The sequence below is a fragment of the Thamnophis elegans genome, chromosome Z (genome assembly GCF_009769535.1).
Source record: "Thamnophis elegans isolate rThaEle1 chromosome Z, rThaEle1.pri, whole genome shotgun sequence".
NCBI classification, from domain to species: Eukaryota; Metazoa; Chordata; class Lepidosauria; order Squamata; family Colubridae; genus Thamnophis; species Thamnophis elegans.
This window is the reverse complement of record NC_045558.1, coordinates 116,809,224-116,828,374: the sequence shown is the minus strand read 5'-3', so window position 1 is coordinate 116,828,374 and position 19,151 is coordinate 116,809,224. Positions and strand designations below refer to the sequence as shown.

The 19,151-nt window shown below is 40.4% G+C and overlaps 1 protein-coding gene across 1 annotated transcript in view; it reads right to left on the bottom strand.

The window, feature by feature from the left end:
* GYS1 (glycogen synthase 1) overlaps window positions 1-19,151 on the bottom strand; it is a 46,081-nt gene that overhangs the window by 6,598 nt on the left and 20,332 nt on the right. The window contains exons 6-15 of the mRNA XM_032237576.1: window positions 18,487-18,631; window positions 17,634-17,751; window positions 14,519-14,639; window positions 13,261-13,367; window positions 10,823-10,882; window positions 10,461-10,539; window positions 8,230-8,343; window positions 6,540-6,666; window positions 2,569-2,664; window positions 894-1,057 (exon numbers count right to left, since the gene is read on the bottom strand). Coding sequence (XP_032093467.1) covers window positions 894-1,057; window positions 2,569-2,664; window positions 6,540-6,666; window positions 8,230-8,343; window positions 10,461-10,539; window positions 10,823-10,882; window positions 13,261-13,367; window positions 14,519-14,639; window positions 17,634-17,751; window positions 18,487-18,631 — 1,131 coding nt within the window. The remainder of the gene's footprint in view (window positions 1-893; window positions 1,058-2,568; window positions 2,665-6,539; window positions 6,667-8,229; window positions 8,344-10,460; window positions 10,540-10,822; window positions 10,883-13,260; window positions 13,368-14,518; window positions 14,640-17,633; window positions 17,752-18,486; window positions 18,632-19,151) is intronic.

The following is a 19,151-nucleotide window of genomic DNA, read 5'->3' as shown; positions in this document are numbered from 1 at the left end:
TTCAAATGGTTGCTAAATGAATAGTCCTAAGTCGAGGACTATTTATATTATTGTATGAGGAAATTTCCAGTTATTAAGTTCTCATTTAGGGAGTACATGCACAGGCTTGCCACTGGTGTGAATAGCAGTTGCCACAGGAATATGCATCTACCATGCTCATTTGTTTTAACGACTTCATTTATCAAGTTAAGTTGAACAAGAATTTTTCTTTCTCATTTGTACTAGATTTTTTTCTAAATTAGAAACTCAGGACCTGTATATAAAATTTACTCTTTAGGTAAAAAAATATTTAATAATGATAGTTTATAAAGTAGACATTTTTCCTTTCTGGATTAATTTTTACTTTAAGAAAGGAAAATCATCCAATCCCTTCAAATGCAGAGTTGCGTTTTGACATGAACCAGAACCATGAACAAAACCCTTTCAAGGAGCTTTTACCCAACTTTTCAAAGATGTGTTGATGAGAATAATTTGACACTAGCCTTGTTATAGATGGGGAAAAAAATTTCTTGGAGACTTTATAAATTGTAAATAAATAATTATGCCCATAATTGTTTGTACTAACTTCCCATAATCTCCTGACATGTGCTTTTACTTAACCCTCCCCCCCCAAAAAAAACTGGTTATATTCTTGATCCGTCCTCAAATTTATTTCTGCTTCCAGGAAATTGTATGGAGCAGAGAAGACAAGTTACCATCCTATTAAAGGACTGGTTGAGCCCGAAAGGTCCCTCAATGAAAAAATGGATAACGTAGTATTTGGACTATACACCCTCTGGAGGCAAAAATGGGGATTACAACACAGGAAGACGACAAGCAAATGAAATGCAAAGAGTAGAGGAAAAGGACTATCACAATGGCACGTGCATGTCACAGTGAAAAAAAAAGCTCACCCTTCCTAGATATTTCCAATCCAGGAGATCAGAAAGCCTCTCGGTGCGGTTTCTCTGTATAATGCGCTGTCGCCGTGACTGCTGGCAGAAGCTGTAGAGGAAGGAGGTCAACTGCGTGCACGACTCATCCAAGGCCCGGAAACGCCTATCTAAGATGTAGATGCCTGGGGGGAACCAAAAAGATGTCAAAGGAGCAGCTTCACCTTGATTCAATACAGAGAGTTTAGTTTAGTTTACTTTATTGTCATTACACATGGTGCAATGAAATTAAATGCTGTCTTCGGTGTACATTATAACTATAAAAATAAAAACATAAACATACTGTACATCCTTTCTATATAAGTGAAATTAAAAACCAATATTGCACTATACCATAGGATTCAATATGGTTACTGCCCTGAAATAGAAGCTGTTTTTCAGCCTATTTGTCCTTGTATTATCCTGTACCGTCTTCCAGATGGTAATAGTTTAAAAAAATGGATGAGATGGATCTTTAAGAATGTTTTGAACTTCCTTAAGACAGCGGGAGCTATAAAGCTCTTTCAAAGAGAGGAGAGGGCAACCAATGATCCTCTGGGCAATGACGTTGACCCTCTGAAGTGCTGTCCGATCTGTCACTGTGCAATTGGCAAACCAGTTGACAATTCACCAAAGTAAGACAAGGCTGACTCTCTTCTGCCCAACTGAATGGATGTTGCCTGAGATGCTAGAGAATAATATACACAGTCTTCAAATTATAACCAAAATTGGGACGGAACTTCCATCACTAAGTGAGAGGTTGTTAAGTAAATCACTCCCACTCTATTTTGCTGTGGCTGTTAATTGAATCATATGTTTTCTTAAGTGAATCTGGCTTTCCCCACTGACTTTGCTTGTTGGAAGCCGGCTGGGAAAATTGCAAATGGTGATCATGTGAGCCCGAGACGCTACAATTGTCATAAATACTTGTCAGTTGCCAAGTGCCCAAATTTTGATCATGTGACTGTGGAACACTGCGATGGTTGTAAGTGCAAGGACTGATGGTAAATCATTTTTTTCAGTGTTGTTGTAACTTTGAACACTAAGTGAATGGTCCAAAGTCAAGGATTGCCTGTAATGAAAAATGTTTTATATATATACAGTGCACACTTGCCTTTATGAGGCTCTGCCATATACAGTAGTTTGAAATGGCTTAATTTCATTAATCTTTGAATTCTTGCTCTATTGTGTGTCCCAGCACATGTAGCTTTAATCAGCTAGGTTTGGGATAGTACAGGCAGAACAGAATCATCCAAATCGCCAACTGAGCTGTGGTGGCGCAGTGGCTAGAATGCAGTATTGCAGGCTAATTCTGCCGACTGCCAGCAGTTTGATCCTGACCAGGTCAAAGTTGACTCAGCCTTCCATGCTTCCGAGACTGGTAAAATGAGGACCGAGATTATTGGGGGCAATATGCTGACTCTGTAAACTACTTAGAGAGGGCTGTAAAGCACTATGAAGTAGTATATAAATCCAACTGCTATTATTGCTATTTCACCCATTTTTCCCCTCCAGAAATATATAAATTAATCTACCCACCCAATTATTCCCCCCAGATCCACCTGAAGGAATTATCCTATGGTCGAGTAAGGGTTGGTTGCATTATATGCTCCCCTTGTGCCAAAACTGTTCCCAGAGGTCCCGAAATGATACCAACCGTAGGCAGATGGATCTGCTATGTGTTCCTCCATGAAGCAGCCAAAGCCAGAGAGATTGGTGGAAATGCTGGGAATCCCCATCACGGTGCACTCAGCTGGAGAATAAGAAAGAGGTCATCGGAGGAAACAGAGGGATTAAATCCCAAGGATATGCACTATCTCAAAATTTACCTTGCAGCCTGTTCAGTTTGGTCACTTGAGTTTACTAAACTTTCCAGTCCCTACAGATTTTATGTACATGTTAAGAATAGTAAACAGCTATTTTATTATCATGAAAATTTTGTTTTAGGCATTACAAGAACCTGTGCTTTCCTCACAATTTACATACACTTATCTCTCCCTCTTTTCACTTCAGCCACAATTCACAATGCAAACTTGTTTCTATTGTCTCTTCAATTAATGAGGTTCTGAGTTTTCATCCTTTTCTAGCCAAAGCATCATTGTTCACATATTTTATTTATTTATTGATTGATCAAATTTATACACCACCTATCTCATTATCTAGATTAGGGGTCCCCAACCCCTGGCCCACTACTAGGCTGTGGCTTGTTCGTAACTGGCAGTGTGAGGAGGAGGCTGGCATATGCACCACACAGCTCAACTTGTGTAAGTTGGTGGGCTGGTGAACAGTGGGCCAATGCACATGAGCGTGCAGCTTAACTTGGGCAAGTGGTGGGTTGGCACACATGCCCAGTTCGCCTCTCCCCTTCACCGGGCCACCAAGCTGTAAGTGACTCTGGCTGATTTAGTTTATTAGTTTAGTTATAGTTTATTAACCTTGTATGCCGCCCACTCCCGAAGGACTCCGGGCAGCTTACAATACAAAGGGGAAGGAATAAATAAGACAAACAACAGTTTAAAATACACACAACATTCATAGTTACCGTGGGGCTGGATACTTCAACAGCCCCCCGGCCTGCCGGAGCAGCCAAGACTTAGTGGCTTTACGGAAGGCCTGGAGGGTCGTAAGGGTCCGGATCTCCATGGGGAGCTCGTTCCAGAGGGCGGGAGCTGCAACAGAGAAGGCTCTCCCCCGGGGGGTCGCCAGCCGACATTGGCTGGCAGATGGAATCTGGAGAAGGCCTAGTCTGTGCGATCGAATCAGTCTTTGGGAGGTAATTGGCAGGAGGCGGTCTCTCAGGTACCCAGGTCCGATGCCATGAAGGGCTTTATAAGTAACGACTAGCACCTTGAAGAGTGTCCGGAGACCAATGGGCAGCCAGTGCAGCTCGCAGAGGATAGGTGTAACGTGGGTGTACCTAGGTGCACCCACAATCGCTCGCGCGGCTGCGTTCTGGACTAACTGAAGTCTTTGGACACTCTTCAAGGGCAGCCCCATGTAGAGTGCGTTACAGTAATCCAGTCTTGAGGTCATGAGGGCGTGAGTGACTATCCGAAGGGCCTCCCGGTCCAGGTAGTGTCGCAATTGGTGCACCAGGCGAACCTGGGCAAAGGTCCCCCTGGTCACAGCTGACAAATGATGTTCTAATGTCAGCTGTGGATCCAGTACTCCCAGATTGCGAACACCCTCTGAGGGGTGTATGGTTTCACCCCCCCAGGCTAAGGGATGGAATAGCTGGACCATTTTTGGGAGGGAGCATCAATAGCCACTCGGTCTTGTCGGGATTGAGTGCAAGCTTGTTCGTTCCCATCCATATCCTAATAGCCTCCAGGCACTGGCACATCACTTCCACTGCTTCACTGAGTTGGCACAGGGTGGACAGATACATTTGTGTATCGTCCGCATATTGGTGATATTTAATCCCGTGCCGTCGTATGATCTCACCCAGGGGCTTCATGTAGACGTTAAATAGGAGGGGGGGGACAGGACCGACCCCTGCGGCACCCCATAGTTGAGGGGCCTAGGGGTCAACCTCTGCCCTCCGACCAACACTGACTGCGACCTGTCCAAGAGGTAGGAGGAGAACCACCGTAGGACGGTGCCTCCCACTCCCACCTCCCGTAACCGTCGCAGAAGGATACCATGGTCGATGGTATCGAAGGCTGCTGAGAGGTCAAGGAGCACAAGGATAGAGGAGTGATCCCTATCCCTGGCTCGCCAGAGATCATCGATCAGTGCGACCAAAACAGTTTCCGTGCTGTAACCAGGCCTGAAACCAGACTAAAAGGCGTCCAGATAATCGGTTCATCCAAGGACCGTCGGAGTTGAGAGGCCACCACTTTCTCAACAACCTTCCCCACAAAGGGAAGGTTGGAGACTGGACGATAGTTGCTCAAAATGGCTGGGTCCAGAGAAGGTTTCTTCAGGAGGGGTCTCACCACCGCATCCTTTAGGAGGAGCGGGAAGGTTCCCTCAAAATGGCTGGGTCCAGAGAAGGTTTCTTCAGGAGGGGTCTCACCACAGCATCCTTTAGGAGGAGCAGGAAGGTTCCCTCCAGGAGAGAGGTGTTAACTATCATCTGGATCCAGCCACATGTCACCTCCCTGCTGGTCGAGACCAGCCAGGAGGGGCACGGATCCAACATACAGGTGGAGGCACTCACCGCTCCCATGGCCTTGTCCACTTCCTCAGGAGCGACAAGTTGAAACTTGCTCCATAAACTCCGCTCAAGACCATTTACATGATATATGATATGATAGGAGTACTGCATAGTTATATAAAAAGCTGATTGGCTACTGGGGGAGAAGGAAACAATAACCTGGAATAAGGCACATGGCTAAAAACATTAGCAATCTACTGAAGTGTTTTATTATCATCCCCACTTGGAAAATTCTAATGTATTTTGATGCCATATTAGTTATTCTGGAAAAGGTTTTCTAATTAATTGTATATAAACCACACTTCCATTATTCTTAATAGTTCCTTCGAGCTATTGAAATTGAAAAATGAAGGAAAAGCCATCATTTAGGAAAATACTTGCAGAATTAAGTGGAAAAACATGTGTGAATGGCTGAAAAAGGCCTTATTGATTGCAGTGGACCAGAACAATGATAAAATACACTAAAAGAAACGAATTTCAGGTAAAAAATTCAAGACCATATTGGCTTTTTCTCTTCTATCACTTTTGGAAAGCAAAGTTATCGGGTCTCAAGGCTAACAAGATGCACACATAATTATTTGCAAAACATACCTGGTGCAATCTTGTGTTACTGTAGTATCCACTGACAATCTGTGCTTGTTTGTTTGTCCTTTTAGAGATATTGCCTTACCAGATTCCTCAATGCCTTTAACAGTGAGTGAGTTTCTAATGTATTGCCTTCACTGGAAAAGTTGGGATACATTCATTGAGGTATCTGTCTTGAAAATAGCCCACAGTCAAACAGCACAGGAAATGTTGCAAGACATTTTGTATTATGTCATACACTGTTTTATGATCATTTTTGTCATAAAACATTTTATAACATTTGCCCATTCTGAACCCATACCTTGTTTTAAAAATGTTGCCCTATGATGCACCATTTCACCTAGTGAAAGGTTATATCAACCACACCTTTAGTAGAAGGTAGATTTTTTTAAAATCTCTTTTTATAAAGAGAAATTGAAAAATTGAAGTACAGCTAAAATACGTATTTCCCTTATTCCAAAGAGGCTATAGTTGGGGAGATTGCCTGGAAATTTCAGTTTTGTTGCGGGGAAAAAATCAGGTTGTCAAAATCTAATTTTGCCCTTTTCTCTGAATACTTTCCTAGTTGTTCTCATTTCCAACTGCTCCTTCAATTTTTCGTATTTCTTCTTTTCTGACAGTTAAAACTGATCACTACTATACACCATTTAATTGTGCAAAAAATACAATCCTGTATTCATATACAGGGAGTCCTCGACTTAAAATGCAATTGTCATAAACACATAAAGTGCAGTTGGCAAGCCCTTTAATTTTGACCATGTGACGATGGGGATATTGCAACAGCCGTAAGTGTAAAAAATGGTAAGTCACTTTTTTCAATGCTGTTGTAATTTTGAACAAGGGTTGAGTGAATACCCACAAATCTGCCCTTACAACCCACCTACCTGGTGTGTAGCCCCATGGTTCATAATAGGAAGGGAACACCCCCAAATGGCAGCCTCTAACGAATTCTTCATAATCAACAGGAAGCAACGGACTAGTGGAAGACAGAAATTCTGGATGGAAAATGACCTAGGGAGAAGAAAGGTAAAAAAAGAAGAGTATAAAACAGTGATGGCTATCCTTTTTCAATCAGTGTCCAAAGTGCGCATATGTGCATCCAAACCCCCCAAATGCAATACGTGCACCCCTCAATGCATGTGCCCCGCCCCTTGCGCATGTGCACATGACCTCCCCACATGCCCCACACCCCCTGTGCATCCACGCACACCCTTCCCCCTGCACGCATGCATGCGTGACCCCCCGCATGTACCCCGCCTCCGATGCATGCACAGCAGAGACCCAAAGACCAGCTGGCTGGCAGGAGGTACGCATGCATGCGCGGAGAAGGTGAACTGGGGTGACAACTTGCATGCCATAGGTTCGCCATCACAGGTATATAATTTATTTATATACTTTCAAACTCAGGAACCAACTTCTAGTGATTTAATATAATGTAATACAGTGTTGACTTACAACAGTATGTTTAGTGACTGTTCGATGTTACAACAACAGTGAAAAATGTGACATGATTATTTTTCACACGACCACTGAAGCATCCCCATGGTCACATGATCAAAATTCAGATGCTGGGCAACTGATTCCTATTTATGACAGTTGCGCAAGGTCATGTGATCACCTTTTGTGAATTCTGACAATCAAAGTCAATGGGGAAGCCGGATTCACTTAACAAACATGTCTCTAACAACTGCAGTGATTCACTTAACAACTGCTGTAAGAAAGGCTATAAAATGAGGTAAAGCTCAACTATCTTGCTTAGCAATAGAGGTGGTAGCTTCAATTGTGGTTATAAGTCAAGAACTACATGCAATACTATTATGAATAATTATAAAAAAGCCATAAAACACAGTAGTGGTATAGTGAGGATACATTTGGAAATCTGCCTTTGTAAGCAGAGCTATCCTTAAAATTCTATACCATTTTGTCCATGTGTATTTTTATGTCTGTTCATATTAGCTGATTCAAATTTACGCTGCTACCTAGGATTCAATTCATGAGTCTGTAGGGGATTAAGCAGGATCCTTTTAAAAAATAATATATTTCATGGAAATAAATAGTTAAAAACAAAACTGAAAGTACAAAGATTCTGCTAAACTTAACTTTTGTTTTAGGAATAAGGGCAAAAGATGAAAAGGAAAAATAACATCACAGCAACTATAAAACATAGTAAAATATGGCCATATACCACAATTACAATAAAACATTTAAAATACATTGGACATATATCTAAACTGCAACTACTAAAAATTCTTAGTATTATTTACAACGACTATAGACACCAAGACTAAAAGAAAAGAGTCTGAATTTTAAAAATGATAGCACAGGAAATTCGGAATAGACTTTACCATTCAATCATTTTGGCTTATTAAAAGTCTGAACTTCTAGATTTGCAAGAATAAATAAAATATGGGGCAGGACAATTAAGAGACAAAAATTAATAGATAAAACCAGGCACTAAATATTCCAGCATCTTCTTAAAAATGGTAAAAAATTATAATATTTTAAAACTCTTCTAAAAATGCAATATGGCAAATATCTCCCCTCACCTGGCATGGACAGGCATCTGTTACTCACCTTGACACGGTCGGCACTGCTATTGAAGAGACCAATGCGCCTGATGGTGTTGAGAATAGGATCGGTAGAATCATCCAGCATGTTGTGAGTACAGATTGGGGGGAAAGAATGACGCTGATTGAAAAGGAGAAAAAAAAAAACCCAGACAGATGTTAACAGCTCAGATTTAAAGCCTTAAGTCTGGAAGAGAAACAAAGCCTGTAATTCACACATTAAATTGAATCCAAGATGGCTTCTATGTTTTTCTGCTTCTCCTTCTGAGTAAATCTGGCAGGACAACATATTACAGTTACCTGAAGGAATCACTTTATATTTAAAGGTAATCTCTCTCTTTCTCTTTCCTCTTATGTTAGAAAAGTGAAGACTGGATTTCCTGTCTAATCACAGATTATATGAAGTGTATTTAGGGCCTGTGCAGAATTTATCACTAGGAATCTTACATATATCAGTGTTTATTTAATTAATCATATTTCTTATTGCCACTCACTCTAGCTGATTCTGGATGGTGTTATAATATATTAAAAAACAGTTGAAAAGGGTTAAGAAACACACAAAAGAAATACATGAAAGCCCAGATTAGAAACAACCATACCAATAAAAGCAGAATGCAAAACATTATAGGGGTTTCCCAGACACGCGAATCCAGGCCTGAGAACTAACTAGATTTTAAGGGCCTTCTGGAACCCCAGGACAACAGGTGACATCCATATTTCTGGGGGATCTTATTTCTCATTTAGAAACCCAGGAAAGAAAATCAGCTCTCCCCGCTCCACACATATCAATGTGGTGTTTTTGACCTTATATTGGAATATTCTAGTTTATATTGACTTTTTATTGGAATATTCTCTGCTAAGTGTAGAGATGGTAAACCAGAGGCTGAGCTGTAAGTGTCCAATCACACTTGGCCAATAAAAAATTCTATTCTATTTTACTCTACTTTATTCTACTCTATTCTAAACTAGAGAGAGGAAGGACAGGTAGGATTAAATGTTATTTTATACAAAACACAAAATCCTTCCTCAAACCCAAACATTATTCATCTTTTTCTTTTTTCTAAGACAAGTTTAGAAACCAAGGTATCTTAAACCAAGGAATCTTAATTAAGTAGCACAATATCCTTCTTTTCATCTCTGTTCTAATATTGCTTCAATCATAAGAATGTTTTTTATCCCCAGAGCCAAAATGGTCATTGTTGACAATCCTGAGAATCAGAAGTCCACACAGCCAATATGGGGAGGCTGAATGAAAGCAACCTATATAATCCAGGAATTACCTAGCACTCATCTAGCAAGATGTCCTTCTAAGAGAGCTCAGCCTCTTGGTTGCCCTGAATCTTTGCGTGAGATGAGCAGTCTTATAAATAAATGGTTACAGGTAGTCCTCAACTTACGACCAATCGCTAATCAAAGGGGTTATGAGTTGTGCCCAATTGTACAACCTTTTTTTCTTTGGCTACAGTTGTAAAGCAGAGCTCAGCAATTGTTAAGTGAATTGTGTAGCTGTTACAACAAATCTGGCTTCCCTCATTGACTTTTATTGGAAGCTGGCTGGGAAAGTTGAAAATGGCCATCACACAATTCCAGGATGCTGCAACTATTGTTAAGTGCCAGTTGTTACCGTATTTTTCGGATTGTAAGACGCACTGGAGTATAAGACGCACCATCGTTTTGAAGAGGTAAATTTAAAAAAAGTTTTTTTCACTCTGCAGGCCTCCCAAACCCTCTGTAAGCCTTATTTTTTGCAAAAAAAAAAAAAAAAAAAACCCAACGAAACAAGAGCATGCAGAGTTTTGGGTGGCTTGTAGAGTGCTCCTGGGGGCTGGGATGAGTGAGGGACAAAAACGAGCAAAAAACGGGCCGTTTTGACCTCCCCAACCCCCAGGAGCACTTTGGAAGCCTCCCAAACCCTCTGCACATCCACTTTTGCAAAGGGGGCAGGGTTTCAGGAGGCCAAAAAATGCTGTATTCAGTATAATAAGATGCACCCAGATTTTCACCCTCTTTTTTAGGGGGAAAAGGTGCGTCTCATACTCCGAAAATTACGGTAAGTGCCTGAATTTTGATCAGAGATCATATGTATGAAGTCTCAGTGTTGTAACTTTGAACTGTCTCCAAATGAATGGTTGTAAGTCGAGGAGTACCTGTGTTATTAATGTGAAATAAATTCATTTTTCATGTGCAAATACTCTGACCAATTTTTTTTTCAAGGCTCATTTTCTTCATGTCCCAAACCTGAGTGGCAAAGATGGCCCTCTTCATCATTGTGAAATCTTCTTTGTCCAACATTTTGTTCATGTCGGGAAGGTTCCCCCTGAATTGGAAAAGCAGGCAGGCAGGCAGTGAATAATGTGGAAATTAAAGAATAACATTTACAATACTGCTTTACACTTGGACGCGCATTCAGGTTTTTATATCAGAACCAAGATTTCTGAAATAGGTTTCTATCAAATCCATTTTTCTTAGAAGAGACAACACAAAGAGAAAGAGAAGGTATCTTAAGTTCCCATTCTCTGTAACCATGGCAACCCAGCAGCCCATTCTCAGATGCTCAGCACTTTATCATATTTCTTCTCGCCTTCGCCTAGGAGACTTACACGAGGAGGGATTCATACAGCTTTTTGCCAAACTTCTCCTTCACTGCATTGGCTGTGTCCCTAGAGTTAAAAAAAGGAGAGAGAAAAAGGGGGAAGGGTAAGGGAGGACGAAATTATGATTTGTGACGGAACCTAGGATTCCTTGAACGCTTCTGAATCAAGGATTAGGAAAAATGGCTTCCACTGGCTGTGGGATTTTCTCTCTAGAAGAGCTAAGTCAGATCTAACAGACTGGAGAAAAGAGGAAGACTATGTCAATATTACTATTTCTTCAGGAAAAAAACGGACTTTACTGTAACTCATAAACTGCACAGCTGAAGGCCGAAATGGGTGAGAATTATGGAAATCTTTCATTACTATGTTGTGCATTTTTATCCAGCCTTTTTTTAAAAAAAATCTCACAGCAATTTACAGGGAGGGGTCTCACCCACTAGCTTTAGCCCCATAACATTTACTGTATTTTTTGGAGTATAAGACCCACCAAGTTTTGAAGAATCAAATTAAAAAAAAAGGGGTTTGCACTCTTCAAACCTCCCCAAAATGGCCCATTTTCTTTTTTCCAAAAAAGGCCATGAATAGCCTTTAGGAAGCTTGTAGACTGCTCCTCGGGGGCAGGGGGGGGAAACAAAAAACAAGCACAAAACAGCCCATTTTTTTTTTTGCAAAATGGCCTGTTTTTTGTCAAAAAAGGCCATGAATAGCCTTTAGGAGGCTTATAGAGTGCTCCTGGCGGCTGGTGGGCAAAATTGAGCAAAAAATGGCCCATTTTTTGCGCATTTCTGCCCTCTCCAGCCCCCAGAAGCACTCTGAAAACCTCCTACAAGCTATGCATGGCCATTTTGGTGAAGGGGGTGGGGTTTCAGGAGGCAAAAAATGCTATATTCAGTGTATAAGACGCACCCAGATTTTCAGCCTCTTTTTTGAGGGAAAAAGGTGCGTCTTATACTCTGAAAAATACGGTACTCTTTGTGATAGTTTGGACTGTATACAGGTAGCAGTCAACTTATAAAATTCATTTAGCGGCTGTTCAAAGTTACAATGGCACTGAAAAAAGGGAAATAAGACTGTTTTTCATACTTACAATTGTTGCAGCATGCCCAAGGTCAAATGATCAATATCTAGACGCTTAGCAACTGACTCATATTTATGATGGTTGCAGGGTCATGGAATCAAGTGATCACCTTTTGCGACCTTCTGACAAGTAAAGTCAATAGGAAAGCCAGATTCACAACAATCTACTAACTTAACAACTGCAGTGATTCACTTAACAACTGTGGCAAGAAAAGTCATAAAACTCACTTAGCAAACGTTTCACTTAGCAACATAAATTTTGGGCTCAATTGTGGTTGTAAGTCAAGGACTTGTGAAACAAAGCCTAAGAACAATTCTATTCTCCATTTTACCTTTGCAATCCTCTAATTTGCATGCAGGTAGTCCTCGACCACAATTGGGACCAGAATTTCCATTGATAAACAAGGTGGCATTAAGCCAGTTGTGCCCAATTTATGACTGTTTTTTGCCATGGTTATTAAGCTAATAACTATAGTTGTTAGTAAATCAGTCGTTAAGTGAATCCTGGTTCCCCTATTGACTTTGCTGGTCAGAAGCCTGCTAGGAAGATAGCAAATAGCCATCACAGGATGCTGCAACCATTGTAAATTTGTTCCAGTTGCCATATGCCCAAATTTTCATACCGTGTCTGTGGGGAATGCTATGATCGTTTTAAGTGCAAAGACTGGCTATATGTTGCACATTTCAGTGCTATTGTAACTTTGAATGATCACAAAATGAATGTTGTAAATTGAGAACTATCTGTATAGTGCAGGGATCTCCAACCTTGGCAACTTTAAGCTTGGCGGACTTGAAGTCTGCCAGGCTTAAAGTTGCCAAGGTTGGAGACAGAGGTGGGTTGCAAATCCCTGCGCTACCAGTTTGCTTATGCTAGTTCACGCATGCACAGAAGCATCCAAGCCAAGGGTGGGTTCTGGCTTCTTTTACTGCCAGTTTGCTCAAGGACGCGCTTCGTGCGCACACTTACTTGTTGTGTGCTACATGCGCATGCACAAAAGTAAAAATTTGCTTCTGCATAGGCGCAGAAGCAAAAGACAAGATGGCGGCGCCTACAGCGTCACTGATAGAACCAGTTCGGGTGCGTGTCCAGCCGAGTTACTACCTATTTGGCCGAACTAGTCCAAATGAGTAGAAACCCACCTCTGGTTGGAGACCACTGGTGTAGAGAAAAAACTATAACATTTGAGTGATGTTCCTTGTATCAGCACATCCTTTCCAAATCCACTGAACTTGTACGGACAATTTTATTTTCCTGCTCAGGAAGGTCAGTGTAATGGATCCTTATTTCATTGAATACACTGCCTGATTCCTAAGGAAGCCTGTTAAGAGGACAGATTTATGAGATCCAGAACCTGACACAAACTCACCAGAGCTGCTTCCGGACGGCTTGGCCTTTTAGGGTCTCCACGTTGAAATTGTTTGTCCTAGCTGGCATGATAAAAAATGCTACCACTGTAATCTGGCTTCCATTCACCTGCAGAGAGAGAAGCCAACAAAAACCGGGTATGAAATGGATAAGCTGACCCATGTTAAGAGAGTTTAATCAATTGAATTCATAGTTTGCTTTTTAGCATCTCCCCCAACTCCCTTCTACTATGTGGCTGGTTTCCCATGAGTCATCTGCATTAGTCTTACAGCCTAAGGAGTCTTGAGGTGCTTGTTAGAAAGCAGACACTCACATGTTCCAGGCTGATAAATGAACAGTGGTGTAAAAACTGACTATGTTTGGCAAGATGAGGAAAAGTAGGCGAACACAGTGATAAATCAGGGATGTTCCTGGGATGTCCTTTTAACAGCTTCACGGATCTCCAAGAATCATGAAACTATCATGCAACCCAGGGGTGAAATTCAGCAGGTTCTGACAGGTTCTGGAGAACCAGTAGTGGAAATTTTGAGTACTTTGGAGAACTGGCAAATACCACCTCTGACTGGCCCCAGAATAGGGACGGAATGGAGATTTTGCAATATCCTTCCCCCAGGAGTGGGGAGGGAATGGGGATTTTGCAGTATTCTTCCCCAGCAAGCCACGCCCACTAAGCCACAGAACTGATAGTAAAAAAAATTGAATTTCTCCACTGATGCAACCCCAGGAAAGGATGCAGCTAAGTGATAGTAAAGATGGCATGAACATCTACACCTAATATAGATCTGAAATTCAGTATATCCTCTCTCTTCCTTTCCATTTTCCTAGAGCTTGATTGAAGGGAGATGTCCGTGAAAGAATATCTCAGCTGTCCAGATTGGAAGATGTTGGCCAGACTAGGCGTTGCCTATTATAAATATCTTTTCGTGGAGTATTCTTGGGATATGATTCAATTAGCATTCCTGCCAGCTTGTAATATGAAATAGTTCCAATATATTATTCCTGCTTTCATATATCATGTATCCTGTGTAGTCATTCCTTCCATTGTCTTTCATCTGCACGACAATGTAAGCATGAAGAGAAATCCCAAAACAACCTCTAAATTATTTGGGCTACGGCTATTTAATTCTTCAGACACACAGTTGTTCTAGTCAGAACTAGCGTTGCTGTAGGCCACACCATCTCAACACAGCCACACCTAATTGTCTACCCACCATCTCTCACATCTATGTTCTTTTTTAGCACCCATTTTAACTAATCACCCTTAGTAGGTAGTTGAGCCTGGCTAGGGCTTCCAAGAAAATGTCAGCTCCTTTGTTGGAGTATTCATAGCGTCCAGCGATGAAGAAGAAAATAGTTTTGTCAAGGTTGAAGTCCAGGTGCCTAGAAAAATAACACGCAGTGATGGTGAATCTGACAGCCAAGACCAAATAAATTGGCTAAATAAATACAAAAGGCGCACTAGTACATTAGAAATATTAACACTGCTTATATCAATAACCACAACAGTGCAAAAATAGTTCGGGGAATCCATAGGGAGTGGAGGAACATCACCCCACCCAAGATGGAGAAACAAGTACTGCTATGTTCAACAGAAATTATTGTACGTGAGAAGAAATCAAAATTAAGTTGGGTGTGATGTTTAAATTTGCACTTTCCAAATCTGTATGAACCAGAATATAATCATCCTTCAATGTTTATAAATTTCTGGTAATATCACGCAATCCTCCCAATAAACTGTTGGGAAATGCCTTTTTTTTTTTAAATGGATGGGATCAATGTGAATACTTAAATAGTTGTGAGTCTTCCCTAGAAACATGCAGCAAAATCAATTGTTTTAAAATGAAGTGTGTGTGTGTGTATGTGTGTATTTCAAAATGGCTCGGGTGTGTGCGTGTGTATACTGGTATGTACATATGTATATGTGTATGTTTTCGTAGATTTTCACAGGTACAGGTATGCAGGTCTTGGCGTATTCTGGTCTTTTCCCTGTAAGGTTGAGAGTATCTTGGTGACGAAACGTCGCCAAGATACTCCAACCTTACACGGGAAAAGACCCGAATACGCCAAGACCTGCGTATATATATATATGTACACACATACACACACACACATACACTCTGCACAGCTGGCTGAAATCCTTTTTTTGAACGTCTTAATAATTCCCTGAATTCCAATTGCAATGGTATTATTTAGTAACATTAGTCATCATGCAAAATATGAATGCAAAATGGAAAAACAAACAAAAAAAGAGATGGAGCCTCTTCTGTAGGTTTTCAGTGCAATAAAAATAGAAAGGATGGCGGACAAGAAAAAAAGCAAAAAGAACAGGGAAAATGTCAGAGCTGTGACAGATGAAGGGAACAAAACAGAAGCATATACAGATCCACAGTCAACTGCCTTGGGAACATATGCATGAAAATGCAAGGTTAAAATACAGGAATAATGACTGTGAAACTTCACTTCTGAAATCATTTCTATAGGCCACCACTCAACTTATAACCATTCATCAAGTGACTTGTGACTAGTTTCCATGCTTATAGCCATTGCAGAACTCCCCCTGGTCACATAATCAAAATTTGGGCACTTGGCAACTGATTCATATTTATGGTGGTTGCAATGTCCCAGGGTCATGTGACCTTTTGCAACCTTTAGACAGCAAATTCAATGAGGAGGCCAGATTCACTTAACAACTGTGTTACTAATTTAACAACCGCAATGATTCATTTAATATCTGTGGCAAGAAAAGTTGTAAAATTGGGCACTTAGCAATTGTTTCACTTAGCAACATAAATTTTGGACTAAATTGTTGCCGTAAATCAGGGGTGAAATGCTCTGAAGTCTGCTACTGGATTGCTTCATGTACGACCGTGCGCCAAAACACATGCTTTGTGTGCATGCATACCACAGGCGCTAAGAAGCCTTTTCTGAATCTGCAAAGGTAAGTAGAACAGCAAGGGGGGGGGAACAGCTGTGCTGCACAATTTAGATTAGCTAAATGCAGGATTTCCTGCTTTCTAGCGAATATAAATCTGTGGCAGAGCTGATTGTCATAGAGCTGATTGTGGGGAAATTTTTTAAAAAACCTTTTAAAAGCATTTTTTAACTAGCAGTTTGCCTGAACCGATGGTAAAAAAAAATGCTACAAAAAGTTTTTAAAAAGTTTCAACAATCAGCTGTGCGACAATCAGCTTTGCCGCGCGATCGTGGGAACTTTTTTTAAAGCATTTTTTAAGCATTTTTTTTAATTACCAGTCAAACCGGTAGTAAAAGAAATGCTATAAAAAGTTTTTAAAAATTTCTGACAATCAGCTGTGTGACAATCAGTTGTGCCACGTGATTTCTAGTGAATATAAATTGCACAGCATAGTTGATTGTTGCACAGCTGATCGTCGGAACTACCAGTTTGCCCAAATCTGTAGCATTTTTTTATTACCGGTTCAGGTGAACCAGTAGCATTTTTTTACTACCAGTTAGGGCGAAATGGCCCGAACCGAAAAATTTTCCCCTGTTGTAAATCGAGGATTAGCTGTATTTCTAATGCAGTCTCGTTTCCATTAATGTACAGATGCCTATAAGCTGAATAGGAAAGCAGTAGTTTTTGATTTAGTCATTTATAAACTTATTCTTTATGATGATTTTTCTCCCATATGAACCCTGGAAATTTTTTTCTGTACTTCAATATCTGACTTTGCCAGCCTTGAGGAAAACATCTGTTCATTCCCCCCTAATCTTCTTTGAATAAATAAAATTATTTATTGTCAATTATTTCATTAATTTATATCCTGCCTTTCCTGTTAGATCTCCTCTCTCATCCAATTTTCCCTTTTTGCATGCTATCAAAGTGGCATTTCTGTCTCCACAAACAGAAAGGAAACTTATTTCGCCTAAAAAATGGAGAGGAAAACTGAGTCATTGTGAGGTGAGAAAATCAGACCCACGCGTTAAATTTCAGCTAAGATTTATTGCTCATGCCTATACACAAGAATCTAATCAACTAACAGTCAGGCCTAAATTGGTGCTACACAAGAATCAACAGAATTCAAGGGGGGGGGGGCGGACTTGGATCATTTGTGGCAACATGACTCCACACTAATTCCTCTCTTGACTCCACCACCACCCCGTCTCTGCATCTTCTTCTACAGTCACATGGGCTCTTTTAAAAGGAAGAACTCTAAGCTTTCACTTTACACTTGAAGGTGTGCTTTGATAACAGCATTGTGAAAGATGAATGGAGCATGGTCATTTGCTTTTAATTAATACATATTCTTACGACGCTTGTACTACTAGCTTCAGGTTTTTTTCTTAGGAAACTTCAACTTCATAGGGCAAACTGCTATAATTGATATGATACAAGTGAAGCTCATGATAACTCACCCATAGAAATGGCCTCGGACAAACTCCTGGATACGAGCTTTGCTCTGGGCATGGAGGTTTTGGAATTCGTGCATAGCAGAGAACTTCTTGACGTTCAAACCATTGGGAGTCACAATATCTGGATATGGAATGCATATGGAGATGGGTTTTGTAAAAAGTGGGGAGAGTTTTAGAACTTTTAAGTTTCTGAATTTGATAGAACATATCTATGCAGAAAAATAGCAACTGTAAGTCACAGCAGGTGTTTTCTCAGATGCTTTCAAATATCCTTGGAAATACAATTGATCAATGCATTTGACAGCAACTGATTCAATGTATAGGAATGGATGGGGTAAAACAGACTCCAAGGAGAAGGAATGGGAGTGGTCTTGTGATATCATAAGGAGCAAGCCAATCAGAACTAATAGCCTTAGCTGCAAACAAGAATAGAAATTCTCCTCCTCCACATCCTACTCTTTCGTCTGAAAAAGAATAAAGCAGGCTGATATTTTTTTAAAAATCATTGGATGCAATAAAAAACTCACAGTGCCTATTAAGATTAAAAAATATTTTACAGAACTTTAAAAATGAATTTTAAAATGGCTTATTTTATATTGGGACATTCTTTCTATCTAAGAAAGAAACTAAGATTAAACATCAACCTTCAATGCACGATACGCACCAACAGTCTGATTGGTATTGTTTAAGGATTATAAAATTTCATCAAAAACTACAACACTTGAGATTCTGCATTCTATGCAAAGCAACTGATTTCCTTGTAATATTATTCGGTACATTCATAAATCCAAAGAAGACTTAAACTGGATAGGATCTTGTCACACAGAGCAATCTTTTCGCTTTTAAGGCAACTCACCAGGTTTCCGTTTTAACAGATGTTCAGCTTCTACTGCTGTGATCTGAGAAACTGTACTAAAAACATGTGTGCAGTGGACAGCAGCTCTCTCCATACAATAACGATGGTAAATTTGCCGGTCTCCAGCCTCCTTATCCACATTAAACTGGGGACAAGACAAAGTGTATTAAAAATCCTGAAACATGCATATTGCACGGAGTAAAAGCAGGAAAGAATACAACTTTATGATTAAATTACAGTACAGGTAGTTCTCAATTTACGACCCCAATTGAGCCCAAAATGTCTGTTGCTAAGTGAAGCAGTTAAGTGAATTTTGTCCCATTTTATGACCTTTTATCACCCTTGTTAAGTGAATCACTGCAGTTTTATATTAATAACATGGTTGTTAAGTGAAACTGGCTTCCTCATTGACTCTGCATGTCAGAAAGGTTGCAAAAGGTGATCACATGACCCTGGGACACTTCAACCGTCTTAAATATGAATCAGTTGCCCAGCACCCAAATTTTGATCACATGCTCATGAAGATGCTGCAATGGTCGTTAAGTGTAAAAAATGGTCACAAGACACTTCTTTTTAGTAAAGTTATAACTTTGAACTGTCACTAAATGAACTTTTGTAAGTCAAGGGCTACCTGTAGTATGTTGAAAGTTGAACAAAGAAGATTG